The sequence below is a fragment of the Balaenoptera ricei genome, chromosome 11 (genome assembly GCF_028023285.1).
Source record: "Balaenoptera ricei isolate mBalRic1 chromosome 11, mBalRic1.hap2, whole genome shotgun sequence".
Lineage (NCBI taxonomy): Eukaryota > Metazoa > Chordata > Mammalia > Artiodactyla > Balaenopteridae > Balaenoptera > Balaenoptera ricei.
Window position 1 is genome coordinate 101,456,810 of NC_082649.1, and position 20,812 is coordinate 101,477,621.

The following is a 20,812-nucleotide window of genomic DNA, read 5'->3' on the forward strand; positions in this document are numbered from 1 at the left end:
TGTCTTTGAAATAACTTCTAAAAGTTATGCCCTTGGGACCAAAAGAATCATTGTTTCCCTCTCTGTCAGTGATTTAGGACCCAGGGATCTGAAAATAGAAGTACTTTCAGCACCCTACTTCAAACAAACAAGAATTTAGGTTGGGAAAACCCCCAGACTGTTAGTGCTTTCTTATTCTGAGAGGAAATCTCTCTATCTCACTAGGCAAGAAAGAAGAGAGAACCCGTCTCAGCCACAAACAAAGTTTGCTCCCCCCGACCCCCTCCGGCCAACACTTCCTCCCCGTCAGATTCATGCACGTACCTAGACGCACCACGTCTCCACAGTCGGGGTCATGAGCCACTTGTAATAAAGTTTCTTCCACATCTCTGTTTTTTCCAGGAGGGTCCATAATATGATTTATTTGCTGCTGTAAGGTTTTGGGCAATGTCATTAGCTGAGTGAACTGTCCTTCTGGGCTTTTATCGATCTAAGGAAAAAAAAAAGATGATGTCTATGGAAAGTGCTTTGAATTCTATAAATATTCAAAGCACATGGCTTCTCCTTAAAACCACACTAACATATATGAACTCACGCCTAGTAGACTAGGCAGCGTGCTAAAGACACTTTCTCCTTTCTGAAACTGAGTGCCTAGGTGTTAAGGATTCTAAGTTCCTTCGAACAAGTGAATTCTTTTCCTATGATATTCTATTTGTACTTAGGAATAGAAATCTCTTTCAATAATCAATTTTTGACTCTCAGTTTTAAAATTTCTATTTGTTCTAAATCCAGTAGTTAAAGAAAATAAAGCTTCAGCTAAGATTCATTGACACACCGGCACATCCAAGTACTCATTTTCTTTTCTTTATTTATTTAAATTTTACTTATTTATTTATTTATTTTTGGCTGCATTGGGTCTTCGTTGCTGCGCGCGGGAGCTCTCTAGTTGCAGCGAGCGGAGGCTACTCTTTGTTGTGGTGTGTGGGCTTCTCATTGCGGTGGCTTCTCTTGTTGTGGAGCACGGGCTCTAGGAGCCCGGGCTTCAGTAGTTGTGACATGTGGGCTCTGCAGTTGTGGCTCACGGGGTCTAGAGTGCAGGCTCAGTAGTTGTGGTGCCCAGGCTTAGATGCTCCACGGCATGTGGGATCTTCCCAGACGGGGGCTCGAACCCGTGTCCCCTGCATTGGCAGGCGGATTCTTAACCTCTGCGCCACCAGGGAAGTTCCCCAAGTACTCATTTTAAACACAGGGGCACAAAGTAACATAGCCAGTAACATGCAGCCAATCAGAGTGGGATCTAAATTTGTGTCTCCTGTCTGTAGGGCCTTTTATGTACCATGCTGTATTTCATAAACTGTAGGAATAAACTGATGACAGAGACTAATCTTTATTTACTTTTAATCCCCTGGCACATAGTAGGTACTCAAAAAACATCGGTTGAATAAGAGGATGAATAACTGCACCAATAAAACTTAGTTGTCATTATTTCTTAAATAGCAGTAAGTTATACCAAGGGTTTCTGTTCCCAGTGTATTCTAAAATACATCAAATTTAAAGAAAAATACAGAAATAAAACATATATAAAACTATGCATTAGACTTTACTTGGAAACCTGTGAATCAAAAGTTATCCATAGAGCTAAGCCCACACCCAGCTTCCCTAACTCCTAGTCTAATATATTTTACGTCATGGAACTAAATTTTTCCAAAATCATGTAAACATCGACTGCCTGCCAAGGTGAAAACCAGTACCACTGCCCTCGGCAGCTCATCACATTATTCTCCCAGTAAGAATCTGTCTTGTATTCTTTTAACAAATGTTTAGGTTGTAACTTTAAGAGAACAGTAAGAAAAAAAATTAGATAAATGAATGTATTAAATTTTAGATTTGGATTTTCCAGATATGACCAACTTTCTTAATAATTAGAATTCTTTCATTCTACCATTTTTTTCATTCAACAAATATTTACTGAGTATATGCCAATGTCTAGATTTTCTAGTTTTATCTATAAAATCTATGCAAAAAAGAAGAAAATGCTATTATTTAGTGGCTCCAATAAGGTGAAGTTTTTTTTTTTTTTTTTTTTAATTAATTAATTTATTTTCTTATTTTTGGCTGTGTTGGGTCTTTGTTTCTGTGTAAGGGCTTTCTCTAGGTGTGGCAAGTGGGGGCCACTCTTCATCGCGGTGCGCGGGCCTCTCACTATCGCGGCCTCTCTTGTTGCGGAGCACAGGCTCCAGACGCGCAGGCTCAGTAATTGTGGCTCACGGGCCCAGTTGCTCCGCGGCATGTGGGATCTTCCCAGACCAGGGCTCTAACCCGTGCCCCCTGCATTGGCAGGCGGATTCTCAACCACTGCGCCACCAGGGAAGCCCCAAGGTGAAGTTTTTTTAACCTAAATATTTCATATTTATCATTGAGATGGTCCTAAATTCACAGGATTCAACCTCTACTTAGCTTTGGCTAGATAAATGACAAAAAATGTGAATATTTCTGTAAAATATGCTAGAAATGACATTTATAGACTCATATTTTGGGGCCAAGTATTGAGATTAGGTCACTAGGATCTTATATTTCAAGGATTTACCTATGAAACTTCCAGGAATTTTAGAGATGCCAAAATGGCTGAGTAATACGAGGAATTAGAAAACAGTATTTGCCACTGCTTTCTCTTGAAGAAAAGAATGCACTGGAGTTTTTGTTTGAAAGCATGTGTTTAAAGACAAAATATTAGGTGACATGTTCAAATAAATTGCAAAATTCTAATTATCCTTACTCTTTAATTCTCATTAAAACACAAAAGTGAAAGCATTCAGTTAAATTATGAGTCAAATTGCATTTTAAAAGCAGACATGGAAAAGACCACATGTTCTATGATTCCATTTACAGGAAGTGTCTAGAATAGGCAAATCCACGGAGTCAGAAAGTAGATTAGTGGCTGCCTGGCGGGAGGGGAAGCTAGGTACTGCTACTGGGAATGGGGTTTCTTTTTGTGATGAAAATGTTGTAAAACTAGATTGTGCTGATGGTTGCACAACTCTGTAAATAGACTAAAAACCACCGAATTGTATGCTATGTAAATTATATCTCAATAAGGCTGATGTTTTAAAAAAGCAGATATGGTCATATGATAGTGGATGCTGTGTTGTATCGACCAGATCCTGGCTTTGGGGGCAAGGTACTCATTCTGCTAGCTGCTGGGAAAGTTGGCTGACGCCCTCTCTCAGAGTCCCTCCCAGAACTGTCCTCAGGCAAAGGGAGCTGCCTGTATCCAAAGACTGGAAAATGCAGGAGTACAAAGACCTGGCCTCTCTGCCCCAAGTGCGGAGAGCTAGGAAGGGCCATCGAGCTCCATTGTGGCATCACAGGATCAGATGAAGTCTTTGTTTCTAATCTCCCCAATCCTGATCCTACACAATTGGTACCAAGAGTGGTCCTAGAAAGCACATTCTCAGACAGCATTTTGGAGCTATCACAGTGTAGAAGGCCAAATGGAAGCCTCTGAAGCTGCCGTTCTCACCCCCTGGCCAAAAGAGCAATGAAAAAACAAAACCACATCACAGGAGGAATGGCAGAGATTAATGCCACCTATAGACCTGAAGGATGCAGGGGTGTGATGTTTAATTTTGTATGTCAACTTGGCTAGGCTACAGGGCCCAGTTGCTTGGTTAAACGTTAGTCCAGATGTTACTGTAAAGGTATCTTTTTAGGTCAGTAGACTCTGAGTAGCAGATGACCCCCGTTAATACGGATGGGCCTCATCCAGTCAGTTGAAGGCCTTGTGAAAAAAGACTAAAGTTTCCTGAGGAAGTCGGAAGTCTGCCTCCAGCTTGCCCTCGGACTCAAGAGTACAACACGCTCTTCCCTGGGTCTCTGGCCTGCTGGCTTGCCCTGCAAATTTCAAACTTGCCAACCCTCACAACTCTGCAAGTTAATTCCCTAAAATAAATCTTTCTCTATATATCCTATGGGTCCTGTTTCTCTGGAGAACCCTGACTAATACTAGAGCTGATGGTCCCATCATATCTCCATTGAGTCTGGTCTTCACAAAATCCAAATGGATTCTGGCAGATTGTAGCAGACCACCACAAACTCAACCAAGTAGAAGCCCCGTTGTATCGGCTGTGCCAGATGTGGTAAGTCTGCTGAAGCGCATCAACAGAACCTCAGGTGCCTGGATGGGGCCACAGGCCTGGCGAATGCACTCTCTGCCATCCATAGCGGAAGCAGGATCAGAAACAGCTCACATTCACACAGGACAGACAAGAGTACACCTTGTGACCTGCCTCAGGGCTACGTGAACTCCCCCACCCTCTGTCATAAGATATTCAAAGAAAACCAGACTATTTGGATATTCTGTATAATCTCACTGGTCCACTACATCAATGACATGTTGCTACTATCACCTGGTGACCACTAAAGGGCAAGTACAATGGAGGCCTTGGTAGATACACGCACCCCAGAGGGTAAAAGAGAAACCTCATGAATTTTGAGGAGCCCACCGCATCAGGGAGGTTTTTAGGGGTCAAGTGGTCTGGAGCACTCTGGGACATCCTCTCCAAAGTAAAGATCAACTTACGGCATCTCGTACCTCTCACCACTAAGAAAGAAGCACACTGCCTGATAGGCCTCTTCAGGTTCTAGAGGCAGCATATTCCACACTTGGGAATAATGCTCAGAGCCATTTACCCAGTGATATAAAAGGATGCCAGGTCTGTGAGGGGCCAGAGCAAAAACGAGCTCTGCAACGGATACAGGCAGCAGGGGAAGCAGCCCTCCACCACGTGGGCCACACCTTCCTGTAAACTATGGTACTAAAGGTATCCTCGGTGTACACAGAAGCCGTGGGAAGTTATGGTGGGCTCCCAGTAGGAGATCACAATGTAGACTGCTACGGTTCTGGAGCAAGGCCACGCCATCTGTAGTGAAGAACCACACACCATTTGAAATCAGCTCCTAGATGCTACACCCTGGCAGAGATGGAGCTTCTAACCATGGGACATCAAATGACCATGTATCAAGAACTGCCCATTATGAACTGGGATCTGCCAGATTCACCAAGTCATAATGTCAGGAAGCTCAAGAGAAATCCACTGTAGGATATAAGAGATACACCAGCATTGGACGTGAGCAAAGCCAGAGGGCACAAGTCAGCTGCACAAACGGGAAACCCAGAACCCCATAATTTCCACTGTTGCACCAGCACATAATGTTCTACTTCTCCACTGGCTCATGCACATGGCTACAAGGAGGAGGATAAAGGCTGAGCTTGCTTCATGGATGATTTGGCTTGTAGTATGTACGGGGTGAGAATGATGCATTACAGCCGCACCCAGGGATAGCCCTGGAAGACACTGATGAGGGGCTATCGTCCCAATGAGTAAGCTGCAGGTGGCACACCTGGTTACCCACTTTACATGGAAAAAGTGGCCCAAGATAAGAATATATAAAGACTCAAAGAGTGGACAATGGTTCATTGGTTGGTTAGGGACCTAAAAGGAAAAACATTAGAAGGTGGAAGACAGGATTTGGGGGAAGAGGTATGTGGATGGACCTATGGGAGGGGACACAAAGTATGAAGATCTTTGTATTGTACGTTAATGCTTCCTTCAGAGAGCATCCAACACAGAAGCAACAACAACCAAAAGAACAATTTAGCCAGTTGATTCAACAGCCACTGTCATCTCAGTGATGGCATAATGGCTTGTAGCAGGAGTAGTGGGCGGTGGGGAGAGAGGCTCTGCCTAGATCCAATATCAGGGGCTTCTACTCACCAAGGCTGACTGAGCCACTGCTGCGGTTGAAAGTCTATCCTGACAGCAACAGAGGCCAACACTGAGATCCTCAAAACACGACCATCTCCTGAGACTAACCAGCCACTTGGTGATAAGTTGACTACACTGGATCCCTTCCACCTGGGAACGGGCAGCAACTCATCTTGCCTGGAAGTGACTCATATTCTGAGCGTGGGCATGCCTTTCCTGCCCACAGGATTCAGCCAATACAGGGCTACTGTACAGGGCTCATAGAATGTGTGATTCACTGGCATGGCTGTACCATGCAACATAATTATGGGACCCACGTTAGAGCAAAGGAGGTGCAGTGGTGCAGGACGGGCACAGGATCACGGCTCCACTGTTCCTACCACACAGTGAGCCAGAGCTGCCAGCCTGGGAGAGCAGTAGTTCTCAAAAAGGGGACATTTTTGGCCCCCACAACAAAGAATTATTCAGCCTAAAATGTCAATAGTGTCACTGTTGAAAAACCCAATGAAAGAGCTTTGAAGAAGAGCTGAGCAATAGCTTAGAGATGATACCCTGTGATAGTGGGGCACAGTATATGCCCTAAATTAATGGCCGTTATAGAGTACTATGTTCCCAACTGCTAGACTACATGAGTCTGGGAACCACAGGGTAAAAGGAGAAACAGCCTTGCTTACTGTCATTCCCAGGGACCACCTGGGCAATCTGTGCTTCCCATCTCAAAACCTTTAGGACTGTGGGTCTAGAGATCCTAGTTTCCAAAGAAGAAATGCTTCTCCCAGAGGACACAGTAAGCATCCTATTAAACTTAAAGCTATGAGAGGGCAGACAGCAGAAGCAACAAGAACTACATTCCTGCAGCCTGTAGAACAAAAACCACATTCACAGAAAGACAGACAAGATGAAAAGGCAGAGGGCTATGTACCAGATGAAGCAACAAGATAAAACCCCAGAAAAACAACTAAATGAAGTGGAGATAGGAAACCTTCCAGAAAAAGAATTCAGAATAACGATAGTGAAGATGATCCAGGACCTCAGAAAAAGAATGAAGGCAAAGATCGAGAAGACGCAAGAAATGTTTAACAAAGACCTAGAAGAATTAAAGAACAAACACCTAAAAGAATTAAAGAACAAACAAACAGAAATGAACAATACAATAACTGAAATGAAAAATACACTAGAAGGAATCAATAGCAGAATAACTGAGGCAGAAGAATGGATAAGTGATCTGGAAGACAGAATGGTGGAGTTCACTGCCGCAGAACAGAATAAAGAAAAAAGAATGAAAAGAACTGGAGACAGCCTAAGAGACCACTGGGACAACATTAAACGCAACAACATTTGCATTATAGGGGTCCCAGAAGGAGAAGAGAGAGAGAAAAGACCTGAGAAAATATTTTAAGAGATTATAGTTGAAAACTTCCCTAACATGGGAAAGGAAATAGCCATCCAAGTCCAAGAAGTGCAGAGAGTCCCAGGAAGGATAAACCCAAGGAGAAACACACTGAGACACGCAGTAATCAAACTGACAAAAATTAAAGACAAAGAAAAATTACTGAAATCAATAAGGGAAAAATGACAAATAACATACAAGGGAACTCTAAGGTTAACAGCTGATTTCTCAGCAGAAACTCTACATGCCAGAGGGAGTGGCATGATATATTTAAAGTGATGAAAGGGAAGAACTTACAACCACGGTTACTCTACCTGGCAAGGATCTCATTCAGATTTGACGGAAAAATCAAAAGCTTTACAGATAAGCAAAAGCTAAGAGAATTCAACACCACCAATCCAGCTCTACAACAAATGCTAAAGGAACTTCTCTAAGTGGAAACACAAGAGAAGAAAAGGACCTACACAAACAAACTCAAAACAATTAAGAAAATGGTAACAGGAACATACATATCGATAATTACCTTAAACGTGAATGGATTAAATGGTCCAACCAAAAGACACAGGCTCGCTGAAGGGATACAAAAACAAGACCAATATATATGCTGTCTACAAGAGACCCACTTCAGACCTAGGGACACATACAGACTGAAAGTGAGGGGATGGAAAAAGATATCCATGCAAATGGAAATCAAAAGAAAGCTGGAGTAGCAATACTTGTATCAGATAAACTAGATGTTAAAATAAAGACTGTTACAAGACACAAGGAAGGACATTACATAATGATCAAGGGATCAATCCAAGAGGAGAATATAACAACTATAAACATATATACACCCAACATAAGAGCACCTCAACATAAGGCAACTGCTAACAGCTATAAAAGAGGAAATCGACAGTAACACAATAATAGTGGGGGACTTTAACACCTCACTTACACCAATGGACAGATCATCCAAACAGAAAATTAGTAAGGAAACACAAGCTTTAAATGACATAATAGACCAGACAGATTTAATTGATATTTATAGGACACTCCATCCAAAAACAGCAGATTACACTTCCTTCTCAAGTGCACATGGAACATTCTCCAGGATAGATCGCATCTTGGGTCACAAATCAAGCCTCAGTAAATCTAAGAAATTTGAAATCATATGAAGCATGTTTTCTGACCACAACGCTATGAGATTAGAAATCAATTACAGGGAAAAAAACGTAAAAAACACAAACACATGGAGGCTAAACAATACATTATTAAATAACCAAGAGATCACTGAAGAAATAAAAAAGGAAATAAAAAAAAACCTAGAGATAAATGACAACGAAAACACGACGATCCAAAATCTATGGGATGCAGCAAAAGCAGTTCTAAGAGGGACGTTTATAGCAATACAAGCCTACCTCAAGAAACAAGAAAAATCTCAAATAAACAATCTAACCTTACACCTAAAGGAACTAGAGAAAGAAGAACGAACAAAACCCAAAGTTAGTAGAAGGAAGAAATCATAAAGATCAGAGCAGAAATAAATGAAATAGAAACAAAGAAAACAATAGCAAAGATCAATAAAACTAAAAGCTGGTTCTTTGAGAAGATAAACAAAATTGATAAACCATTGGCTAGACTCATCAAGAAAAAGAGGAAGAGGACTCAAGTCAATAAAATTAGAAATGAAAAAGGAGAAGTTACAATGGACACCGCAGAAATACAAAGCATCCTAAGAGACTACTACAAACAACTCTATGCGAATAAAACGGACAATCTGGAAGAAACGGACAAATTCTTTGAAAGGTATAACCTTGAAAGACTGAACCAGAAAGAAATAGAAAATATGAACAGACCAATCACAAGTAATGAAATTGAAACTGTGATTAAAAATCTTCCAAGAAACAAAAGTCCAGGACCAGATGGCTTCACAGGTGAATTCCATCAAACATGTAGAGAAGAGCTAACACCCATCCTTCTTAAACTCTTCCAAAAAATTGCAGAGGAAGGAACACTCCCAAACTCATTCTATGAGGTCACCATCACCCTGATACCAAAACCAGAGAAAGATACTACAAAAAAAGAAAACTACCAACCAATATCACTGATGAATATAGATGCAAAAATCCTCAACAAAATACTAGCAAACAGAATCCAACAACACATTAAAAGGATCATACACCATGATCAAGTGGGATTTATCCCAGGGATGCAAAGATTCTTCAATATACGCAAATCAATCAATGTGATACACCATATTAACAAATTGAAGAATAAAAACTATATGATCATCTCAATAGATGCAGAAAAAGCTTTTGAGAAAATTCAACACCCATTTTTGATAAAAACCCTCCAGAAACTGTGCACAGAGGGAACCTACCTCAACATAGTAAAGGCCATATACGACAAACCCACAGCAAACATCATTCTCAATGGTGAAAAACTGAAAGCATTTCCTCTAAGATCAGGAACAAGCCAAGGATATCCACTCTCGCCACTCTTATTCACCATAGTTTTGGAAGTCCTAGCCACGGCAATCAGAGAAGAAAAAAGAAATAAAAGGAATACAAATTGGAAAAGAAGAAGTAAAACTGTCACTGTTTGCAGATGACATGATACTACACATAGAGAATCCTAAAGATGCCACCAGGAAACTACCAGAGCTCATCAGTGAATTTGATAAAGTTGCAGGATACAAAATTAATGCACAGAAATCTCTTGCATTCCTATATACTAATGATGAAAAATCTGAAAGAGAAATTAAGGAAACACTCCCATTTACCACTGCAACAAAAAGAATAAAATACCTAGGAATAAACCTACCTAGGGAGACAAAAGACCTGTATGCAGAAATCTATAAGACACTGATGAAAGAAATTAAAGATGATACAAACAGTTGGATAGATATACCATGTTCTTGGATTGGAAGAATCAATACTGTGAAAATGACTATACTACCCAAAGCAATCTACAGATTCAGTGTAATCCCTATCAAATTACCAATGGCATTTTTTACAGAACTAGAACAAAAAAATCTTAAAATTCCTATGGAGACACAGAAGATCCTGAATAGCCAAAGCAGTCTTGAGGGAAAAAAACAGAGCTGGAGGAATCAGACTCCCTGACTTCAGATTATAAGACAAAGCTACAGTAATCAAGACAATATGGTACTGGAACAAAAACAGAAATATAGATCAATGGAACAGGATAGAAAGCCCAGAGATGAACCCATGCACCTATGGTCAACTAATCTATGACAAAGGAGGTAAGGATATACAATGGAGAAAAGACAGTCTCTTCAATAAGTGGTGCTGGGAAAACTGGACAGCTCCATGTAAAAGAATGAAATTAGAACACTCCCTAACACCATACACAAAAATAAACTCAAAATGGATTAGAGACCTAAATGTAAGACCAGACACTATAAAACTCTTAGAGGAAAACATAGGAAGAACACTGTTTGACATAAATCAGTGCAAGATCTTTTTTGACCCACCTCCTAGAGTAATGGAAATAAAACCAAAAATAAACAAATGGGACCTAATTAAACTTCAAAGCTTTTGCACAGCAAAGGAAAACATAAACAAGACAAAAAGACAACCCTCAGAATGGGAGAAAATATTTGCAAACGAATCAACAGACAAAGCATTAATCTTCAAAATACATAAACAGCTCATGCAGTTCAATATTAAAAAAACAAACAACCCAATAAAAAATGGGTAGAAGACCTAAATAGACATTTCTCCAAAGAAGACATACAGATGGCCAAGAAGCACATGCAAAGCTGCTCAACATCACTAATTATTAGAGAAATGCAAATCAAAACTACAATGAGGTATCACCTCACACCAGTTAGAATGGGCATCATCAGAAAATCTACAAACAACAAATGCTGGAGAGGGTGTGGAGAAAAGGGAACCCTCTTGCACTGTTGGTGGGAATGTAAATTGATACAGCCACTATGGAGAACAGTATGGAGGTTACTTAAAAAACTAAAAATAAAATTACCATATGAACCAGCCATCCCACTCCTGGGCATATACCCAGAGAAAACCGTAATTCAAAAAGACACATGCACCTCAATGTTCACTACAGCACTATTTACAATAGCCAGGTCATGGAAGCAACCTAAATGCCCATCAACAGACGAATGGATAAAGAAGATGTGGTACATATATACAATGGAATGTTACTCAGCCATAAAAAGGAACAAACTTGGGTCATTTGTAGAGACGTGGATGGACCTAGAGACTGTCATACAGAGTGAAGTAAGTCAGAAAGAGAAAAACAAATATCGTATATTAACGCATATATATGGAACCTAGAAAAATGGCACAGATGAACCGGTTTGCACGGCAGAAATAGAGACACAGATGTAGAGAACAAAAGTATGGATACCAAGGGGGAAAGTCACAGGGGGGTGATGGTGGTGTGATGAATTGGGACATTGGGATTGACATATATACACTAATATGTATAAAATGGATAACTAATTAAAAAAAAAAAAACAACTTAAAGCTATAACTGCAGTCCAATCACTTTAGAATCCCAGGCAGACAAGAAGTCCAGAAGACAAAGAAATGAATCACCATACTGGTAGAAATAATTAAACCTGACCATCAGGAGGTAGGGCTGCTGGTACACATCTCTTACTACCTCTTGCCCAACTTTGATGGTAAATGGAAAGTGCAGTAGCTACAGTCCAAGATGAGCATGGTGACCCAGGTCTCAGACTCCTCAGGGATGAGGGTCTGAGCCACCTCACCTAGACCAGCCGAAATGCTAGAAAGGGTGAGGGGAATTTGGAATGGGCAGCAGAGGAGGGAGAAGTTGGGTATCAGTGGCAGCTTTAAGATTAGATGCAGCTCTGGGAACTGAAGCTCAGCTCACTAATCTTATTCTTGTGCATTTCCCCACAACAAGAAGCCAGTAGAACCTAGATAGACCATCCAGGCTTTCAGAGGCCATACTGAGGGATTTGGAAGTTTATTTTCACAGTTAAAGGAAATTCCCAGCTCTTTTCCCTTGCTCAGTTCTAAAAGTTGTCAGCTAGACACATTATCTTTCCCTAGCCTCTAACCAGAGAGTAGATGATGTCTCTCTGGAGAAATTCTACAGATACTGAAAGTTGGGGTCCTCCAATGAAACAGCCAAGTCCTTGTCCCAAATCCTACAGTGAAGCTCACCAGCTGACAAGCTCTATCCATCACAAAGAACTCCCAGTCTGCATTTTTTAAACTGCCTTGCTCTTTAAAAAACAGGCCACAAAGGATGTGCAAACATTTGAGAAAAGCTTCTAACACAACAGATGAGAGTGAATCCATAGAAAGAAAGGAACTAAGACAAACAGAGACAATATAGAGAGCAAGAAAAAACTTCAAAAATTATAATAAGGATCATTAAAGAGATGAGGAAAGATAATGCATTCATACAACAAGAACAGGATGCTATAAAAAAGAACATTCGGAGGAAATTAAAAATTCAACAGAAGTGTTAGAAGATCAATTCAAAAAATTCTTCTGGAAAACAGAACAAAAACCCGAAGAAACAGGAATGAGGGAAAGAAACAATCGAACAAGGAGGTCCAACAACCAACTAACAGGAATTCTAGAAAGAACAAACTAAGAAAATGGATATGAAGAAATTATAAAAGAAAATTTCATTACAGAAATGATAAAAGAAAATTTCCTAGAATTGAAGCTCGTGAATTTCCAAAAGAGGCTCATGAAATGCCAGAGTAATAAATGAAAAACATGTGAATTCCCTGGCATTCCAGCAGTTAGGACTCCACACTTCCACTGCAGGGGGCAAGGGTTTGATCCCTGGTTGGGGAACTAAGATCCCATAAGCTGCGTGGTGCAGCCAAAAAAATAATAATAATTAAAAAATAAATGAAAAACATATACACAAAGACAAAGGCAAATCATCATGAAATTTAAGAATACTGGAAAAAAGGAAAAGATCCTAAATACTGTCAGAGAGATAAAAAAGGTCACAGCCAAAGGATAGGGAATCTGAATAGTGTTGGACTTTTTTTTTTTTTATTTCAAACAGAAAGTCACAAAAATTATAATCATCCTCATCAGTTCACTCAGTCCCATGTAATTAATTTCTTTTTTCAGTCTTGATCTTTTGCTAGCACTTTTATGAATTCATCAGTTTTCCATTAGAGCTCTAAAAATGCTTATTCATTCAGTTCAGCAGTATAGTCAGTTACCAGAAACCTGTACTAGTCAGAGTCTTTTCCATGAATTCCTTGAAGATGAAACCCTTTTATAGGAACATTTTTGCAAAAGCATCAGAGTACACCCAGAACTGTCTGTAAATGACAAAAGACTTAAAAATGACCACGGTTAAAGATTTGATGAAAGTTCATAATAATGCACTTGAGAAGGAAATTTATTTATTTCTGAGATATACAATTCAAAGTAATAAGTAGAATTATGACTTATAACATTATACCAGAACATATAAGATTTTTAGAAATTTCATGTAATGTCTGAAACATTTATATTAACATATTTCCATACAAATAACCCAAAGAAAGTTTAGTATTAGTTGTGTTTTGTTTGTTTGTTTGTTTGTTTGTTTGTTTATACTGCAGGTTCTTATTAATCTTCAGTTTTATACACATCAGTGTATACAAGTCAATCCCAATCGCCCAATTCAGCACACCACCATCCCCACCCCACCACGGTTTTCCCCCCTTGGTATCCATACGTTTGTTCTCTACATCTGTGTCTCAACTTCTGCCCTGCAAACCGGTTCATCTGTACCATTTTTCTAGGTTCCACAAACATGCGTTAATATATGATATTTGGTTTTCTCTTTCTGACTTACTTCACTCTGTATGACAGTCTCTAGTGCTGGACTTTTGACTGCAACACTAGAAGCTAGAATAAATGAAGCTATGAATTAAAACTTCTGAGGGAAAATTACTTCCAGCCTAGAATTTGATATCTAGCTCAAACTATCAATCAGTGTGAGGGTACAATTTTCAGATGTACATGGTCTCAAAAAATTTACCTCCTTCACAACCTATGTTAGGAAGTACTAAAAGGTATACTTCATCAAAATTAAAGTGTAAACCGTGAAAGAGGAAAAGATCCAGAAAACCAAAAACTAGCAAAGGAGAGGGGAAGAAATTCTCTGGTATTAATGAAAGCAAGTTTCAGGAGAAGAGCTGTGCATCAAGCCTAGAACACAACCAGCCCCGAAAGGAACAGGGGACACAGGGCTACAGGAAGAACGTCCCCGAGAAAAGCAAGAAACAGAGAACACACCTGATGTGTCTGTCTACAGTGGGAGATGTTTTACAGATTTGTAGCAGAATTTGAGGGTGAATTAGTTACAGGTACGTAGAAACTAAGCAAGTGAAAGAAATGAGACAGTGATTAACTCCAAGAAAAAGAAAGTTGTACAGGAAAGGAAATTTCATAGTAGTATAACTTAGCAATGAAGAAAGTCAGTTGTCATAATAAAGTAAATATCGACTATTACCCTAACCCAAAATTATGTAATAACTATACATGGAGCATAAGCGGTGGAGGGGAGGGGGGGGAGAGGAGGAGAGAGAGAAAGAGAGAGAGAGAATGTATGTGGGTTGATTGCAGTGCATAAGAGAGTAAAAAATCCTCATTTTCCATAGAAAGATGACAAAAATAAAGTACAAATTGAAAAAAATCAATAATAACAATCAAATCATATTACTTAGAAATATGGAGGTAAACATAAGAAGAATCAGTGAAGGAGACAAAAGCAGTTGCTCTGGGAAGTAGCACAGACAAGTAGGAAAGTGTACAGCAGGGAACTGCTGCTTTTTGTTACAAACCTTGGGGTGCCACTTGGTTTTTAAACAATATGCATGCATTACTTTGAGAAAAGTAAAAATTAAAAACAAAACACCTCAATCTAAAGCAAACATGGCAAAATCTGTTAACCTGAGTGGTGGGTATTCTGGGCATTCATGTTATTCTCCAATATTACATTTAAAATAATTCCTACTTTTTAAAAGTTCCCTTTCAGTTCTAGAAATGCCATTAATTTGTCATTCAACATAATATTAATTGCCCCTATTATGTGGAAGAGGAAGAGCATTTAAAAAGTAAAATAGTGTTCCTTATCTTAAAGATAAAAAACTATGAATTCTATAGTTTAAAAAATCTTAAATGCAAATTATTTTTCTCAAAGGAAAGGCTCTTTGATTTTTCTTTTCAAAAAATTTAATAATTTGAAGAATGCCTTGAAAGAAAGTTTTGTTTGATGTATCAAAAGAAAAGTTCCAAGACATGATACATATAACAAGTGGGGAAAAAACAAGCTTCAGAATAACTGGTATGAATACATTTATGTAAAATAAAACCAAACAAAAAAGACCAAACTGCTTCATACATGTGTATATGTACAAATACATACAAAAGTACATGCAACAAGATCTGGAAGAAAACATGCCAAACTGTTAATAAGGCTACCTCTGGGGAGGCAGATGGGCTTGGGGATGGAAAGAAGGTAATTTCAGAGTTGATTTTCACTCATTTTTGATTAATAATTAACATACATAGTAAGAACTTCAAATGGCAAAAAAGACACATGGTGAAGACCAGTCCCCACCCCCTGCCTCATGTCAGCCCTTGGTCCCCTTCTCCAAAGGCAGACTCTTATTACTAGTCACTTACTAGTCATTTGTGTACCTTTTAGCCTTATTTCAAATATATGGAAGAACATAAATCCACAGGATTTCCCACAGATAGTTTACCTCCAGGCTGCCTTGCTGGATTTTATACACCACTTGGGGATTCTCCTGTAAAATGCTGCCATAGAGCTCACGAAAGTGGGCTATGTTGGGCTTCACAATATTCAACACTTTTGCCTTATCCTCTCCGACCACCATCCGAAAGTCACCTGGTTAAAACAAACAGAAAAACAAATTTTCCACTGCGAATTCACATTCTGACCTGTGAACTACAGTCCCCCAGCTGACACTGCACTAGTTCAACCTGGCAGGATCTCTCATTCAAAACACTTGCTTTTCCACCTTAAAACCGTGAACACAGTACCCCAGAAACACAGGCACATGTTTGGGGGGAAAGAGAGCCTCTCAAATCACAAAGCCCTTTAGCCAGTTAAAATATAGTTACCTAAGTACAAAAGGTAGTCACCACTGAGAGGTTAATATGTGTTTGCTTTTCCAATGCAGAAGCTTCTGTATTTATAAACTTTCATCTTGTGAACAAAACTCTGTCTGTGACCAATCACAGAGATGGGGTCGTGTGCCTCACCATAGCTGTGTCCTTGGTACTGCTTACTCAGCTTGGCCCTGCTTGCTGTTTGCATGAGGGCTTTTGAGGCGCTTTATGAATATAAATAACCTTATTATATTTGATAAGGGCAAGGTTTACATTTAAGATAAACTTTAAAGCTGATATAATTTAAAAAATTGCAAGTGGTGAACTTGCTGATCTTCTAGAGAAGCCAAGAGGCAACTGGGACTCCTGGGGACACAGACACTGATGGCGGCCATTCTGAGGAGCTAATTCTTCCATGAGGACACTGGTGCTGGCAAGTGACATCTTGGAGTCCTCCCTCTAGCCTATTAGCACCAGGCCTGCTCACTACTGGGTCAGAACCAGCCCCAGGTCCTACATCCAATCACCCTTGGACAAGCCCCAACCACCAGCAGGCCAGTGGCCACCACACAGGCAGGGCCTGGCAGCTAACTGGCAGGGACCAGCCCTGCCTATGAGCATGCCCAAAGAAGTCAGCCCCACCACAAGAGAAGGGCCCATGTGGCCCATACAGGGGGCACCCCTATATAGTCCTGGTGACCAGAAGGGAGTGCTGCTGGGACCCATAGGACATCTCCTACATAAGGCCACTCCTCCAAGATTGGGAAACATCCAGCATCACCCTGATGCCAAACCACACAAGCAGGAAGCATCACCCTGATACCAAAACCAGACAAACATGCCACAAAAAAAAGAAAAGAAAAGAAAAATACAGGCCAATATCAATGATAAACTTAGATGTAAAAATCCTCAACAAAATATCACCAAATCGAATTTAACAATATACTAAAAGGATCACACACCATGATCAAGTGGGATTTATCCTAGGGATGCAACAATGGTTCAATATCTGCAAATTAATCAATGTGATATACCAGATTAACAAATTGAAAAATAAAAATCATATGATCATCTCAATTGATGCAGAAAAAGTTTTTGACAAAATTCAACATCCATTTATGATCAAAACTCTCAACAAAGTAGGTATAGAGGAAATACACTCAACATAATAAAGGACATATATGATAAACATACAGCCAACATCATACTCAATGGTGAAAAGCTGAAAGCATTTCCTCTAAGATCAGGAATAAGACAAGGATGCCCACAGTCGCCACTTTGATTCAACCTGGCATTGGAAGTCCTAGCCACAGCAATCAGACAAGAAAAAGAGGTAAAGGGAATCCAAATTAGAAAGGAAGAAGTAAAACTTCTTTTACGGTCAGTGTTTGCAGATGACATGATACTACACATAGAAAATCCTAAAGATGCCACCAAAAAAAACTATTAGAACAAATGAATTGACTAAAGTTGAAGGATACAAAATTAATATACAGAAATCTGTTGCATTTCTATATACTAACAATGAAATATCAGAAAGATAAATTAAGAAAACAATCCCATTTACACTGCCATCAAAAAGAATAAAATACCTAGGAATAAATCTAACCAAGGAGGTAAAGGACTTGTACTCAGAAAACTATAAGACATTGATGAAATAAACTGAAGACTACACAAACAAACGGAAAGATAAACCATGCTCATTGATTGGAAGAGTTAATATTGTTAAAATGACCATACTACCCAAGGCAACCTACAGATTCAGTGCAATCCCTATCAAAGTACCAGTGGCATTTTTCACAGAACTAGAATGAATAATTCTAAAATTTATATGGAAACACAAAAGACCCCAAAAAGCCAAAGCAACCTTGAGAAAGAAGAACAAAGCTGGAGGTATCATGCTTCCTGATTTCCAATTACACTACAAAGCTACAGAAATTAAAACAGTATGGCACTGGCACAAAAACAGACACATAGATCAAAGGAACAGAACAGAGAGTGCAGAAATAGACCCGCACTTATACGTTCAATTAATCTATGACAAAGAAGGCAAGAATATACCATGGGGAAAAGACAGTCTCTTCAATAAATGGTATTGGAGGGCTTCCCTCGTGGCGCAGTGGTTAAGAATCCACCTGCCAACGCAGGGGACACGGGTTCGAGCCCTGGTCTGGGAAGATCCCACATGCTGCGGAGCAACTAAGCCCGTGCACCACAGCTACTGAGCCCATACACCACAACTACTGAGACAGTGCTCTAGAGCCCGCGAGCCACAACTACTGAGCCCAAGTGCCACAACTACTGAAGCCCGCATGCCTAGAGCCTGTGCTCCACAACAAGAGAAGCCACCACAGTGAGAAGCCCGCGCACTGCAATGAAGAGTAGTCCCCGCCCACTGCAACTAGAGAAAGCCCATGCCCAGCAACAAAGACCCAACACAGCCAAAAATAAATAAATAAATAAATAAATAAATAAATAAATAAAATTAAAATAAATAAATAAATGGTATTGGAAAACTGGATAGCTACATGCAAAAGAATGAAACTGGACTTCTTTCTCACACCACATACAAAAATAAACTCAAAATGGATTAAAGACTTAAAAGTAAGACCTGAAACCATAAAACTCTGTCAGTATGAGCTTTAATACCAGTCTTAGCAATATTTTGGGGGGCTTTGTCTCCTCAGGCAAGGGACATAAAAGCAAAAATAAACAAATGGGACTACATCGAACTAAAAAGCTTTTGCACAGCGAAGGAAACGATCAACAAAATAGCAGTCTATTTAATGGGAGAAGATACTTGCAAATGATATGTGCAACTTATACAACTCAACAACAAAAAAAACCCAAACAACCTGATTAAAAAATGGGCAGCAGGGGCTTCCCTGGTGGCGCAGTGGTTGGGAGTCTGCCTGCCAGTGCAGGGGACATGGGTTCGAGCCCTGGTCTGGGAGGATCCCACATGCTGCGGAGCAGCTGGGCCCGTGAGCCACAATTACTGAGCCTGCACGTCTGGAGCCTGTGCTCCGCAACGAGAGAGGCCGCGATAGTGAGAGGCCCACGCACCGCGATGAGGAGTGGCCTCCGCTTGCCGCAACTGGAGAAAGCCCTCGCACAGAAACGAGGACCCAGCACAAGCCATAAATAAATAAACAAATAAATAAAAATTAAAAAAAAAAATGGGCAGCAGATCTGAATAGACATTTTTCCAAAGAAGTTTTATACAGATGGCCAATAGACACATGAAGAGATGCTCAAATCACTAATCATTAGGCAAATGCAAAATAAAGCCACAATGAGATACCACCTTACACCTGTCAGAATGGCTATCATCAAAAAGACTACAAGTAACAAGTGTTGGCAAGGATGTGGAAAAAAGGGAACCCTCATTCAGGAATGTAAATTAGTACAGCCACTACAGAAAACAGTATGAAGGTTCCTCAAAAAATTAAAAATAGAACTACTGTATGATCCAGGAATCCCACTTCTGGGTATTTTCCCAAAGAAAACAAAACACTAATTTGAAAAGATATATGCACTTCTATGTTCACTGCAGAATTATTTACAACTGCCAAGATATGGAAGCAACCTAAGTGCCCACTGATGGATGGATGGATAAAGAAGATGGGATATATATATATATATATATATATATATATATATATACACACACACACATACACACATACACACACACACACACACACACACACACAATGGAATATTAGCCATAAAAAAAGAAGGAAATCTTGCCATTTGCGACAACATGGATTGACCTATAGGGTATTATGCTAAGCAAAATAAGTCAGAGAAAGACAAATACTGTATGATTTCACTTATATGTGGAAACTAAAAAACAAAACAAACAACAAAACTGAAACAGACTCACAGATACAGAGAACAAACGTATGGTTGCCAAAGGGGACGGGGGTAGAGAGATGAGTGAGATAGGTGAGAGAGATTAAGAAGTATAAACTTCCAGTTATAAAAGAAATGTCACAGGGATGTAATATACAGCATAGGGAATATAGTCAGTAACGTTGTAATAACTACGTATGGTGACAGACGATAACTAGACTTACCATGGTGATCATTTTGTAATTTATAAAAATATAAAATCACTGTGTTGTACACTGAAACTAATATAATACTGTGTCAATTATACTTCAATTAAAAAATAAAGCACCAAAGGCTGCCTCTATATGATGCCAAAGCATCTGGAAAAAAAGTATGAAATTTAGTTTAAAAAAAAAAAGACTACGCTCAGTTTAAAGTTAAAAAAAATTGCAAGTGGTGAGAAATGAGGAACCTTACATTTGCCTGTGGGATGAACTGAGCTGCAAAATACTAATTCCAAAGGACAAAGAACAACTTTTGAAGCAAACTTAAAGTGCCCTACCCTGCCCATGCCACTGGCGACCATCAGCAAGATATGGGGGCAAAAGAGTGAGGAAATGGGAAAACTTGTGTGAACGCCTATTGGGCTAATGTTAACTCAGAAGAGGCTGGGCACACGTGAGGACCCTCTGGGGAAGCTTGGAGAAAGCCATGTGGCTGAACCCTTTGCTGGG

General features: G+C 39.7%; 1 protein-coding gene across 8 annotated transcripts in view; it reads right to left on the bottom strand.

The window, feature by feature from the left end:
- VGLL4 (vestigial like family member 4) overlaps nucleotides 1–20,812 on the bottom strand; it is a 273,405-nt gene that overhangs the window by 224,183 nt on the left and 28,410 nt on the right. For 7 of the 8 annotated variants that reach the window (XM_059940386.1, XM_059940387.1, XM_059940385.1 and 4 more), the window contains 2 exons: nucleotides 15,872–16,017; nucleotides 304–469 (listed from right to left, as the gene is read on the bottom strand). In XM_059940386.1, coding sequence (XP_059796369.1) covers nucleotides 304–469; nucleotides 15,872–16,017 — 312 coding nt within the window. The remainder of the gene's footprint in view (nucleotides 1–303; nucleotides 470–15,871; nucleotides 16,018–20,812) is intronic. The other variant, XM_059940388.1, reaches the window with a different exon arrangement.